This window comes from Eulemur rufifrons, chromosome 9 (genome assembly GCF_041146395.1).
Source record: "Eulemur rufifrons isolate Redbay chromosome 9, OSU_ERuf_1, whole genome shotgun sequence".
In the NCBI taxonomy this organism is placed as follows: Eukaryota; Metazoa; Chordata; class Mammalia; order Primates; family Lemuridae; genus Eulemur; species Eulemur rufifrons.
Genome location: NC_090991.1, coordinates 9,239,664 through 9,253,705, shown reverse-complemented (window position 1 = coordinate 9,253,705; position 14,042 = coordinate 9,239,664). Strand labels below are relative to the sequence as shown.

Below are 14,042 nucleotides of genomic sequence, written 5' to 3'. Positions count from 1 at the left end.
CCTGGAAAGTGGAGAATCCCCCAACTCAACATCCCCTGATGGGCTCAGGGTCTCTGGGGCGGGGGCTGGGGCCACATGTCACAATGTCTGATATCCCAAGGCCAGCCATTCTAAAGCCCAGCTGTCAGGGCCACAGGGGCCATGGAGACCACTTAGGCCACCCTCCATTGCACCATTGAGGGGAACCCAAGCCTGGAGAGCTCATGAGACTCCCAAGGTCACATGGGTGGTTTGCAACCAGCTCTTGTAAAGGCCCAGAATCCTTTGAGGCAAAGCTGGATGGAGGCCACCGGCATTAGCCAGACTTTCTTCGGTCACCTATAGCAGCAGCTTTCAGGAAAACGATCTTCCACAGTAATCCTGAGGAAGAGAGGTGTTTCTTAGGCAGAAGTTGAGGAAACGGATTATGGGGGTTCGCCCAGGGAGGAGAGGGTTGTGGACCAGAGTTTCTTGAAGGAGTTTAGTGGGCAGCACTTCTGCTCTAACAGAACTACAGGGGACACGTTCGCACTGTCTTCTGAGGACTGTTGCCCCTAGAGTTCTGTCTCCTGTGCAGGGCACAGCCTGTGAGGCTTGGGGAGGCCTGGTTTGTGTGCAGGGGAGGGGGGGGGGGTCAGGGGAAGAGTCACAGCAGGTCCTGATTCCAGGGTTTCCTAAACCTGAATTTCTGGACCCCTCCAGACCTACTGAACTAGAATCCCTGCAGCAGGTGCTCCCCTCCCAGGGGCAATCCCTGGGTTTAGCAATCGGCCTGGACTGAATCAGAAGAGGATCAGGACACCTGGCTTGGGTGGGACGTTCTACAGGTAGTGCTAGGCCTCCCTATCCCCTAGGAGGCACCCCAGAGATGTGTGGCCCCTGAGTCTGAGGGCAGACGGACGCGGGAGACGAGGAGCAGCACCTCACCTGTCGGGGGCGGCGGGGGTGGGCGCTGGGCCTCACTTCTCTGAGAACTGGCCAGGCCTCGCCTTCTCCAGCTTCCGGCGCCGCTCGGGTGGGATCTCCTGCAGGGTGATGCCGTGGTTGCTGCTCCTGCGGGCAGGGGGTGGTGGCCTCAGGAAAGGGGGATGGGGAGTGGGAGGGTAGTGCCAAGGTCATCGCTGGTCCTTTTTCCCTCGCCCCGGCTGGCCGCGATGCCAGCCCCTCACCCCGGCTGCAGGTCAGGCGGTTTGGGGATGGGCTTGTTGAAGCCGCGTCTGCCCACCAGCCAGTACGTGTCCTCGGCGCCCTTGCCCTGGGGAGACACGGGGGAGGGGAGGACTTAGGCGGACTGGGGTGAGGGGCGACCTCGAGGTCTAAATGGAACTAGGGGACCCGGGATCCGCAAGGGCGAGCTTTATCATCTAACCGAGGCCCAGGAGGGGGCGGGGCCTCCGGGCGGGGGCGGGGCCCGGGCTCACCTTCAGCTCCGTGCGGCCCCGAAGCTCCATCTGGTAGCCCTGGTTCAGAGCGCCGAGAATCTGCACGGTGCTCAAGTTCACGTGGATGCGGTAAGCTGGGGCGGTGGGGGACGCCGTGAGCTCGGGACTCAGCTCCCGAGTCCCGCTCCAGCCCCGCAAACCCTCCCGTCAGCCACACTCACGCAGCCCGGTGGACTCCATGCGCGAGGCGGTGTTGACCGTGTCTCCAAACAGGCAGTACCGCGGCATGGTGAGGCCCACCACGCCCGCCACGCAGGGGCCTGCGGCGATGCGAGATGCGCAAGGTTGGCAGGCGGGTGGGGCTGCACGGGGCCTTGGGGGACCTTTGCACCCCATAATCTCCACCAGCTCCCCAAATAAACACTCCCAAGCGTATCCTCTTCAAGGAAAGCTCCCTCCCTCCCCCACACTCCAGGAGTTTGCCTCCCATACAGGAAATCTGGAGCCAGGCCCTAAAGAGGGAGATGCGCCGGAGCCCCGGAGGGCTGGGGAGTTACCCGAGTGCAGGCCGATGCGGATGCGCACGGGCACCTCCGGCATATGGCGCATGCGGAAAGAGCCCACAGCACTGAGAATGTCCAGTGACATGTTGGCGATCTCTGCCGCGTGCCGCTGCCCATTCCTCTGAGGCAGTCCTGAGGCCACCATATAGGCGTCCCCAATTGTCTCTACCTAGGGGAAGGAGTGGTGGGAATTCATGACTGAGCACGTCTCCCCCAGTACACAAAGCGACCGTCCCTCGTCAGGAGGCCTGACTGGGATTAGCGCAGATATCCTGGGAGCCAGGCGGTGAGTTGGAGACTTAGCTGGGAACCGGAGAGAAAAGGGACAGGAGGGCTGGGCAGGCGGGCTGGGGGCTGAGCAGGAAGGGGTGGAGGCAGGTGAAGCTGAACTGAAGGTCAGGAGGACTTGTCCTCTACACACTTCACCTTGTAGACATCGTGGGAACCGATGATGGCGTCAAAGAGAGTGTAGAGGTCGTTGAGCAGGTCCACCACCTCGATGGGCTCGCTCATGGCTGAGATGGTGGTGAAGCCCACGATGTCACTGAAGTACAGTGTCACCTCCTCAAAGTATTCCGGCTCCACGGGTGTCCCCATCTTGAGGGCCTCAGCCACAGACCTAGGGATGGTAGGCAGTGAGGTCACCTGGGGGCCACCCCAGTCTGACTGGGCTCCACTGCCCTCCCAGCCCATCGCTCTTCCTGTTGGCACCCACGGAGGCAGCATCTGTGTGAGCAGCCGGTCTGTCTTCTGCTTTTCCTGCTCCAGCTCCTCCGTGCGCTCCCGGATCAGGTCCTCCAGGTTACTGGAGTACTGCTCCAGCATCCGCAGCATCGAGTCGATGATGTTCGTCTTCCGGCCCTTGTTGATGCTCTTGAACTAGTAGGAGGAAGCTGGTGAAACTGCTGAAGACCTGAGCCACCATGCCCCTGTCATGGGCCCTCTTATGGGGCTGTATATTGCTGACCCTGACGCCCCCCCCCCCCCCGCGCCCCCCGCAACCATTCATCTTCTATTCATCAAGCACCCCCGGAGTGCTGGGCACTGTGTTTTCAGACATTATTAGGAGGTACATAGGAAACGAGGTTCCCAGAGGTCAGCTGTTCTCAGCTAGTAACTGACAGGGCACTGGAGCCAGCCTGACCTTTGGACTCCCAGGCCAAGAGTCTTTCTGTCACAGTAGGCCAAGTACCTACGTGGTTCTCAATCAATGTTATTTGAATTGAATTGACGGTTTGTCTCTCCCAGAGCTCTGTCTCCCACTTCAATGGCCTCCACAGTCCTACTTCACCCCCATTCTAACTTTGCCCTACCAAACCCCCAAGTCTTCAGGCTACCCTTAGGAGATAGCCCGGAAGGTCAGAGGTCCTGTCAGCCTGCCTGCAGCTTTCCCAGGTTGCTGACAAAAATCTGGGATCCCAGCGGCCAGGCCAGCCCCTGCCCAATCCCAGCCCCTAACCAGGTCAAAGGTGCGGTCCATGGTGGGCCGAAGTTCCGGCTGCTCTGCCCAGCACTGTTTCATCAGATGGATGCACTCTATGGGCGCCTGGTCCATGGACACCAAGGGTCGACACAGTGGAGGGGGGCTCTGCACCCTCTGCACCACTTCTGGAGGCAAAAGGGGACTGTGAGTGGTGGGCATGCCAGAACAGAAGCTACCTCTGACCTGGCCTGACTGCTGAAGCCCAAGATGGGGTGGGGGCTGGCAGGAGTTCCCTTAAATTAGAGCTTCAATGAGTGGGGAAGTATAGTGTGAAAGGGGTTGCTAGGAGGAACAAAAGGACCCTGAACGTTGGGGGTCAGTAAGAGGTGACATAGGCAAAGAAACTAACATTTATTGCACATAGGAAAAGTGAGGGTTGGGTGATTAAGTAGCTTGCTCAGAGTCCATTAGTAAGTGACTCAGATTTGAATCAGATTGGACTGTCCTCCTACCCCCTCCCCATTCTCCCTTCTGCCTCCCTGGGATCCCTGAGAACCAGAGAGGAGCCTGCTCCGTAGGTTGGGGGAGCAGGTTGGGTAGAGGATCCGGACGGAGGAAGCTGTTGAGATCTGGGATCTGAAGAGCCACACCCCCCACCCTGATGCTTGGCTTTCCACTGCCCTGACCCTTCAAGCCCCAGCTTTTAGGGAGCCAGCACATAATTAAGTCTCATTACTGGGCTTTCCTTTAGAGAAAAGCGCGAGGCTGGGTCTGGCCTGGTTCTGTCCTAACTGCAGGGTGCCTCTCCAACCCCCAACTCTATGGAGGGAAAGCCTTACCCTCGGGAGTCAGTTCCAGCATGGCGTAGGGGGTACTGCGGCACACGACCTCCTGCATGATGATGCCCAAACTGAAGACATCGCCGGCCAGCGTTCCCCGGCGCTCCAGGGCCGGGTCCCTAAGCAGCTCTGGGGCTGTCCACAGCTGGTCTGGTGATGGGGAAGGGGGCGTAGGCACATGGAGGACCGTGGGGGCGCTGGGGAAAGACTCTCACCCTCACCAGAAAGCCCAGGCTCGCACCGGGCACTTAGGCTGCCAACCCCCCCGCCTAAGCCCTGCAACTATCCCTAGGAGAGACCGCCTGAAACCCAAAGCCATCTCAGACAAAGCCCGGCTCACAAATAGGCCCCGCCCCTCAGATGAGGCGGTGCCCAGGGAAGACTCCGCCTTTTGGGCACAAGCCCCGCCCTCAGGCAAAGTTCCGCTTAGAGCAGACCCCGCCGCACAGGCAGCTCAGGCACAAGTCCCGCCCCCTAGCAAGCCCCCGTCTCCCTAGGGACAGAGCCCACCCTCCAGCATCTCTCAGAGGTCACAAGATGTTTCCGTAGCAGGAGTCGTGTCTAGAGGATGTAGGATGGAGAGAGTGTAAGGGCAGAAGGAAGGAGGAAGGGAGGGAGGGGCCCTTGAAGTAATGGGGATCCCGGGGAGGGGGGTGCTCTGGTGCGTGGGAGGCAGCGGGGGACTCCTACCCTCCGCGCTGGGAGGCTCTGGTAACACCCTCTGCGCTTCCAGCAGTCGCGCCTGGCCGTGATCTGTGACCTTGAGCACGAACCTCCCGTCCACTATGCAGTTTCGTGACTTAAGCCGCCCGTGAGCTACCCCTCGGTGGTGCAGATACCTCATTCCCTTGGAAGGGGTGGAGTAAGAGGCAGCTTCAGCCCGCGCAGTTCCCCTGTCCCTTCCTCCCTGTCCCCTCCTACCTGTCCCCAGTACACCCCGCCCCCCACACACACCTTGATGAGGTCCAGCAGGAGAGAGGACTTGAACATCCAGTCCAGCTTTATGTCTCTCTGGGCAAGGAGGTCATGGAGGGAGCCCCGTGCACAGTGCTCTGAGACCACAGCCAGGATGCTTTCCCCAGGGGCCACAGGGCCGTCTGCTCCCCTAGCCAGGAAGAGCCCCAAGTAGAGGGCCACGTTCTCATGCCGGAGCTCCTGAAGCTGAGAGGGGGAAAGTTGACAGGCATTTTGTGCCCTGGGAGCACAAAATGGGGAGGGGGCCATTATTCAAGATCTATTTTTGAGTATCCAAACTCGGAAAGTGGAATAAAAATGGTCCACACTCTCCTTCTGATGTAACAGCCTTTGGGAGAGAACCAGGGAGAAGCTGTGCTGCTTTCAATGGACACCAGAAATGGCTCGTGCCTGGGGCTGCTTTGCTTGGTGTTACCTCACTGCATCAGACAAGTCTGAGACTCCCACCCTCCCCAAGTCAGGGAACACAGGACTGAGCAGTGGAGCCATGGTCCCAGAGGAGCCATCAAAAAGAGCCCCGCCAACTCTGCAGGACGGAGTGCCCTACAGTCAGGGCATGTTGGAAAAATGGGGACCGGCTGGCTGACTGGTGCTCTTTCTAGCTTTTGTTTGGTCCACATGTCCAATAAGAGGCTTCTTTTCATTTTAAATGCCTGGTGATAAATGGTGATCTAGTCTGGTGATCCATACAGGCAGTATGGTCATTTTGCTGCTGTGACCAAGAGCTCTTATTGAGGCATCAGGGAAGAGGGCCAGGCCAAGGCTTCATGGTGTTGGGGAAAAGGGGGACATTATGGTTGGAAGGCCCAGAATAAGCTAGTTTACAGGCTCCTTGCCAACTTTCCACTTTATTTAGTATGTATCAATATATGCATCTAGGGCTATTCTGCATGAGTGGCCTGACAGAACTAGAAACTCGTTTTTTATTTTCTATCATTTGCTCAATAAACATTCACTGGGTCTCTCTAATGTTCCAGATACTCTGTTGGGTGCTGGGGATATGACAAGGGACATGGGGAAGCCCTCACTCGGCTTACAGTCCCATGAAGGAGGCAGATCAGAAATAAGCAAGTACTCAGATGGACACACAATTACAAATTGTGATAAGAACAGCAAAGGAAAGAACTAGTGATATGAGAGAGACTAATGGGAAATCTGCTGCATAGGGGAGGGGACACTTAACTGATACCTATCTGTGTTCCCAGCTGCAAAGAGAAGGCAGGAAGGGAGGAGCCCATAGCTGTCCCCAGACCCCATCACAGCCCCAACTCTCACCTTGGAGAAGGCCATCTTAGTTGCTGGGCGGATAGCTAGGTGCTGATCCCCTGGGAATTTCTTCAGCCAAACCCTGTCTCCCTGCAGCAGAGAGGATGGGGGTAGGGAACTCAGTCTCTTAAAACCCCATAATGCAAGGAGCCTTAGAACCCCCACACTGTCACCGGCCCACTGTCCCAGAACACATCTTCCATGTGAAAAGAGCATCAGAGCAAAGGGTATGATGTCTCTGCTCATCCACTGCACAGCCAGCTGGCTGAGAGTCCTCCCCTGGGTGAGAGAGATGTAGAAGGCCTGTATGACAGTCCTCACCATCCCAGATGTGCCCACCGGCAGTCCTAGTAAATGAATTATTACAACCACGAATGTCATTGACATCACAACCCTCATCACCATCCTTGCCATGAAAGCGCACTGTGCTGGGAGTCAAGAATCTGGGTAGACCAGGCTTTATTGTAAACTGTGACCTATAGGCAGCTCCCCTCCAGGTGCTGGGCCTCATTGTTCCCAGCTGTTGGCAGGCCTGGCTCATGGGCATGTGACCTGTGCAGTCACACAGAGCCCCATGCTCAAAGGACTTGAGCTTGGTTCAATGATGTTGTTATCTGGAATGAACAAGGAGCCTCTTGTTTTTATCTTGTCCTTGACTTTGCTAATTTTGTAGGTGGCCCTGTCTGTTGGTAAGGAATTTGGACTAGAAGGGAATTGTAGGGGTTTGGAAATAAATATGGGGACATTTTTAATTGTCATAAAAACTGGGGGCTGCATTTAGTGGATAGGGCCAGACTAGAGACACTAAACATTCTTCAAGGCCCAAGGTAGTCCCATACAACGAAGACTCACTTGCCCAAAATGACAATAGTGCCCACTCTGAGCAACAGTGGTGACGACCCATGGGTGGCACAATAGGAGCCTCTGCGTTCTCTCCGTGACCTGAAGCTCAGGAGCTCTGAATTCCACGATCTCCCTCTCAGCTCTCTTGATCTGTTCTCCCCATCTCCCATCCATCCCATCACATGCAGATTTACTGGCCCCATAGTTAATGTCCTAACACCTTTTTGTGACTTTCTTTTCCCCTCCAGGGCTTGCTGTTCCTGAGTGTGATCCGAGTTGGCTGGGAATGCTGAGGGGCCAGGGCCAGGGGCTGCAGCAGGGCAGGAGATGGCCTCAGTGGTCCCAGGATACTCCCCAGCAGCTCCAGCCTCCCGCCTCTGGGTCACTGTGATTGGCCTTTGAGGACGCTTCCCCTGGATAATGGCTAAGGGAAAATCCTGGGGCAGGGAGGATTTCCAGATGCTTCCCTTTGAGGAATCCATGACTTTTCCCTAGATCCCATCCCCTTTCCTGGAGCCTTCGGGGTGTGACATGACTGCATCCCTCCCTTGAGAGTCGCCTCCTCTCTGCCCAGGGCTTGAGCATCCCTCCCCTACCCCTCTTGGAGTAGAGCCCCCTAACTGAGGGCCAGGCTCACCTCATAGACGCCAATGTTGGAGCTGTCCGAGGGCTGGCTGGGGACACTGCGAATGTCTGACACACTGCGGGCAGCCAGACTCGATCGGCTCCCCTGGACTACCTGGGAGGTGGAGGTCAAGGCAAGGGGTCAGAATACACTGGGAGTCAGAGTCCTGGCTTGAGGTCAGGCTGAGCTTTGGAGATTAAAGAGAGGAGGGGAAGGAATTTCAACTACAGAAGGTGATAAGATCATCACCCCCCAAGTGCACAACACTTTACAGTTTACAAAACACTGGAACTTCACACCACTCTAGGAAAGCAGTCAGGACAGAGGCTGTCACCCTCATTGCACAGATGAAGGACTGAGCCCTAGAGCTCAGAAACCAGATCTCCCAGGTGGGGGCTGGGATGAGGGCTCTCCCAGGGAAGGGACCAAATATACAGGGAGAGGACAGCTGGTCCCTGGCTCCCTGCCTCCCCCACCTTTCGAGAGCTGCCCCCCTGTGGGTGGAGGAAGGTGATGTCATCTGTAGTCAGGATGATCTTGTTGGGGCCTGAGACCATTTGAATGTGAAGTAGCCGGTGCCTGGTGGGGGGAGGAGGTCATCTCCACAAAGGGGATGAAGGTCCATGAGAAGAGGCCAGCAGGGGATGGGGGTGGAAGGATAATGTTAGCTCAGGGGAGGGGTCCTGGAGGGCAGCCGTCCCTGGGGACTCTGGCAGCCTGGCCAGGTTTACCCACCCCCAACCCTAGACAAGTCCTCTCCTCTCCTCTTGAGTGAGCCCAGTCTGCTGTCTTTGCTGCACAAGTTCATTTCTGCCAGGTGGAGCGCAAGGCCACCTGCGTACTTACCTTTTGTGCCTACTCACCTCACATAATGGGCCAGGAAGGCCCCAGACAGTCCCATCCCAACCACTAGGAGGAAGCCAAGAAAGACGAGGCCCGGCTCCACTCCTGAAGAGACAGGGAGAGAGGGACACTAAGGACGGTGGCCAGAGGAGGCCCCTTTTCTAGAGAGGCATGCAGTCATGCCAAATACTGGCCGTTCCAGGAAAGGGGGATGGGAGTCTTGGCAGGCTCTAGGGGGAAAGTCCTCAAAGGGGAGAGTCTAGGAATGCCAGAAGGTTCCAAGAGGGCTTCAGGGCTTGGCAAGAGAAGAGTCCTGCACAAGCCAGGGGTTGGAAGAGGATCTAGAATGGCAAGAAAAATTTCAGGACAGGAGTTCACTCTCTGTCACCAATTTGTGGACAGTCCATGGTGACTGTCCCAGTGGAGGCTGGAGTGCTAGTCCTCACCTCCATTGCAGATGACATCTGGATCAAACCAGCACAAAGGGTCGGGTCCGGGCCCTGGGCCCCCACGAGGGAAGTGCACTGGGGTCCCAGCGGAGCGGAGAGCGCCTTGGATGGGGTCCAACATGTATGTGGCAAACAGCTGGTCCCCCACCGCGTCCGTGTCCAACAGCACAAATGACGGCTCCTCAGCTCCACCTAGAGCCCCGCAGAAGCCAGGAACCTGGGCATCCCGCACTTGGCTGGCGATGGCTGCTCCAGATACCCAGCCGCCACCTGCGGCTGCCCGCGCTCCCGCCATGCCCCTCATCAATAAGAAGACTGCATCATAGACGGTGCCAAAAAGTGGGGAGACCTGGAGAAGGACAGTAGGGACTCAGGGCTTGGGGTCACGGCTTATAAGCAGACAGGAACTCACTGGCTCTATCTGTTCTTTCACTTCAAGCCCTGAGTGTATGGACTGTTCCCACCTCCTAGTTGGTGGTTCTCAGGACACTCCCCACTTTGGCTGTCCCTTCCTCCTCCCGCTGGCTACCCCACCTGCTGTCCCCACTCACTGGCCCTCTTTTCAGGACTCAGGCTCTTCTCTCACCAGTTGTTGATTCTAACTCTCCTCGCCTACAGCTCTTCCCCTTCCTGTTGGTTGCCCTGCATATAGTTTTACTCTCATCGCTCACCATTCACCAAAAAGCCTACTTTCTCATCTTTTGGTTGGCTTCTATTTTCAGTTTTTCCTTTTTTTCTTTCCCCAAGATTACCAACTGATCTTATCAGACCTCTCTTTTATCCCCAGCGCCCATCTCTCAGAGTGCCAGGCACTGTGTAAAGCACTAGATATACATCAGTGTACAAGACAGTTCCTGTCTCAAGGAAGCATTCTTCTAGTCGGGGGAGGCCAGCAGGGATGTTAAGGCAGTGAGGGAGTGAGGGGGGAAACTGAAGGAGCTTCAGAGACAGGAATGAGAGTCTGGGAGAGAAGGAGGAGCTTCCAGAAGAAGTGGTTGTCCCTCAGGGGACAGAATCATCCAGGGGAGGGAGGGGCAGGAGAGAGGAAATAGCATACCCAGCATCTCAGGGGCAAAAGAGGACACATTTAGGGAACCCAGAGTAGCTGGTCTGGCTGAAGTTCATGGAAGATGGAAGAGAGAGGAAGACATGGAACTGGTAAAGCATGGAGAGCCCTGCATCCATCCAGGGCAACAGAAGCCACTGGGAGGCTTTGAACAGGGTGTGACATGGTCAGATCTGTCAGATTTCTGAAGCTTGATCTGACTGGGTGGGGAAAGGCCTGGGGCAGGGTAGAATGAAGCAGGGACCATTTGGGAGACTATGTTTTGGGATTTGGGCTGGAGGTACTGTGGCCCAAACCAGTGCAGTGACAGTGAGGATGGAGAAAGTGGGTGGGTTTTACTTTTAGGAAGTAAAGGTGACAGGGCTTGCTGTCTGGATGTGGGGACAAAGAGTTAGAGGAATCAAGGGTGACTCCCACAGGCCCCACTTCGGCAGCTGGATGGACAGCTGCGCTACTTGCTGAGAACTAAAGAGCTTTTCCCTCCACTTTCCCCACTGACTGACCCTCCCTCCCTCTCTTCTCTATTCCTAACTCTTATTCTCTTCTTGGTGACTGATCTCATCTTCTCTTTCTCTCTCTCTCTTTCTCTCCCCGCCCCCCCCCCCCACCAGACTACTCCCAATTCTCTTGGAGGAGGCTAGGGAATTGGTGAGGAATATTTCAACCCCTTTGACCCACAGCCCTCCCTCCTGTAGTAGCCTTTATTTTGGGTCTTTGTGGTGGTTAATTTACAGCTCACTGGCATCTAAATTCCCTGCTTAGTGGTTTCAGCCCCATTTTGTGACTGAGGCGGAGCTAGATGGTCTGAACTGGGATTCTGGAGACCCAGGGAATCCCAGATATTAGCTGGATGTTGGGAGTAAACTATGGATCTGATTAGAGAGCTCCTGGATCCACCCAGGGACCTTTCTGCTTTTTGCAAGATGTTAAGGCTCTCAAAAAGTTAAGACCACCAGATGAGGCTCCAGAGGAAATGCCTCTGAACTGGGCGTGAAGGTTGGATGGGCATCCACCCTCCTTCCTGCTGTCTTGAGAACACCAGCTCTTTACGACAGACTGTATGTTGGGAATGGGTTTACTTTGAGGCAGACTGCAAACAAGGTTGCAGTTTAGAGTTCATTAGAGTTTTACTACTTGGAGCTGGGCTTGAGAGGTGTCATTGCCTACTTTCCAGAGACAATCCCAATACACTAAGATGCCCCAAGCAAGACCAGAGTTCGACACTATTCAGGAAACTCCAGAACAGCAAGAGCCTCTAATAGTTCTCTCCCCTTGACCCTCCTCCTCTTCCCACTTTGGCTGTCCCCTGCCCTCTTCCCCTGCGCTTCTCCTCCGCTCTTCCCTCCTCCGTGGCCCATCTACCTGCTGCAGATTGAGGTCAGGGGGCAGCTCTTGGCGCTCCTGGGCCCTGCGCAGGCTGTCCAGCACGCTGCCTGCCGCGGGACAGTGGCGCGTGAGAGTGAGCACGGCATCGTGGGCCCTGCGAAGCTGGGAGTTGTTGGCGAGTGCGGCCAAGGCCTCTGGGCCTGGGGACAAGGCGTAGTGGAGCGTGTCAAATGGCAGGAAGACCAGGGAGCCATCGGCCATGCCCAGCTCCTCTGCGGCCTCCAGAAGGCAGCGCTGCTCCTCGCCGCCCAGCAGCACCGAGTGCATCACCATGATCACCACTGCGGACACAGAGGCTTGGCTGGTGGCGCCGCCCCTTGGCCCGCAGGACCCGCCGACCTCCCCGCACTCTGCAGGAGAGCCTACCTCTGACCCTGGGCCCGTCCCGGACCCTCCTCAGGGCCTCCCGGGCTCCAGACAGGTCCGGGGGTTCCATGGAGGTCACCAGGGCGACAGGCAGGCCCCGGGCCCTGAGCGCTGTGGACAATGAGCGTCCCGCCTCCACCCACAAGTCCTGGGGAGCGGTGACCAGGGCCACGCGCGCCCAGCGGAATGCTCGAAGGAGCGCGTAGAGGGCATCGGCAGCGGGGGTCATGGCGGGGGCTGTGGTGCCCACCGCCTGCGTCCCGGGGCAGCCCCAGGGCACCAGCGCGACCCCGGCCTCCTGGGCCAGTAGCTCGGCTGGCCGGCAGGCTGCAGGGTTCACTGGACCCACGAGGCCCGAGACGCGGGCCAGCGCGGAGGACACCGCCCCCAGCGAGCCCGGCGTCCGGCACGGCTCGGGCAGCAGCGCGACCTCGAAGCGAGGCCCGCCTGCCAGGGCAGGGTCGTGGTTCAGGCGGGAGGCGGCCAGGCGGGCGGCCAAGTCCGGGCGGGCCCGGGCGAAGATGGGGTCGCAGGCCCAGGGGCCCAGCACCCCCACTGTGAATACTGCGGAGAGGGCGGAGGGCGGCAGGACGAGCAGCAGGAGCAGGAGCGGGAGCGGACGCCGCAGGCCGGCCGGGGCCCGGGGGAGGCCGGGCAGGGACCGAGCCCACCGCGCGGGGGCGCAGAGCCGGGGGTCCCGAAGCCCACCGCCTAGGAGGGCACGGGCGGTCATTGCCGGCTTCTGTGAACATAGACCCGCAGGATGAGCGATTGAGACCCTCAGCACTCCCTTAGGGCTCTCCCCGCAACCCTCAGTTTCTCAAAGCCCGATTAACCCGTGATTAACTGCTTCCACAGCCCCCTCCGCAGGCTCGGATGACTAGATGGGGGCCCAGGACACGGCACGGAGCCCCCTTCCTTCTCCCCTGCTTCCCGGTCCCACCTTGCCTGCCCCTCCCCCCTCGTCAGAGCCTTCGGGGATCAGTGGGGACACGCCCGCGGCCTCAGACGGACAGGAGTCCGTGCAGAGGGGCCTTTGCCACTCACCGGAAAGTCTGGGGCTCGGGCCCAGGGCCCGGGTGAGGGGTCACCGGGTCGATCCCCCTTCTGACGCCCGCCCACAGCTCTCCCCTGCCAGCCCAGGCCAGGGCGGGGGTGTGGGAACAGCTGGCCAGAGCCTTAATCTCCCCAAGCTGATTAGGGTCCCTTAATTAGGCAGGGAGGGGTGTGCTAGGGGAGGATGGGAGCCCCTACTGCGCCTTTCTGGGGTGGGATCTGTCCCGGCTTCCAGGCAGCCAGCCAGATCCTTTTCCCACCATGCCTCCCAGCTCTCCCACCACCACCACCACAACCCCCAGCACGAAAGCAGCCGCGGGTTCCCCCTTCAGGCTGCTGCCGCACTGCCCTGCGCAGAGGGAAAGTGACAAGATGTGCCCATGGGCACCTAGGAGTGATCAGTCCTGGAGGAGGGATTCTCTCAGTCCCATTCGTTACAATCTTCTGTTGCCAGTTCTGCCAGCCAAGTTCAAAGCCCATCCTTTGGCTGGCAAAGTCCTATATCCCAGGGACAAAACCCAAACCAATCTAACACCTGCCTTTCTTCTCTCACCTCTCTTCTCTCTCTTACTATACTTGATTCCCTGACCTCCAGTTTTCCACGCCTAGAAAACCATCCCTTTGATCTTGGGAAGGCAGAATCCCAGGAAGTAATGGAAAGAGCTTTGGCCTCAGACAGACTTGGGTTCAAAGTCCTCCTTACTGATTTGTGACCTTGAGAAATTGCTTAGTCTTTCTGACAGTTGTTGTGAAAATTATCTGTGACAATAAATATAATTGCCTGGTTGGCAAGAATGGGTGGCAATTTTAGAGACGAATATGATGGAGACTTGTCCTACCAGATATAAAAATTTATAAAGCTATAGCAATTAAGACCCTGTAGTATTGGCACAGGGATAAACAAATAGACCAATGGAACAGAGTAAAGAGTACGGACACAAGCACAGCAAAAATGGAAATTTGATGTACGAAGTGGACGTT

General features: G+C 57.4%; 1 protein-coding gene across 1 annotated transcript; it reads right to left on the bottom strand.

Annotated features, from left to right (window-relative positions):
- Positions 1-938: 938 nt before the first annotated feature.
- Positions 939-12,738, bottom strand: GUCY2D (guanylate cyclase 2D, retinal). Its single transcript, XM_069483331.1, has 18 exons — positions 12,006-12,738; positions 11,616-11,920; positions 9,185-9,536; positions 8,759-8,843; positions 8,372-8,474; positions 7,908-8,009; positions 6,431-6,517; positions 5,141-5,341; positions 4,877-5,033; positions 4,187-4,336; positions 3,384-3,532; positions 2,640-2,803; positions 2,351-2,543; positions 1,919-2,093; positions 1,583-1,681; positions 1,401-1,495; positions 1,149-1,234; positions 939-1,032 (listed from the first exon to the last, which is right to left on the bottom strand). Exons 1-18 carry the CDS (start codon positions 12,736-12,738, stop codon positions 939-941), a joined length of 3,330 nt encoding a protein of 1,109 aa, XP_069339432.1.
- Between the last annotated feature and the right edge of the window lie 1,304 nt (positions 12,739-14,042).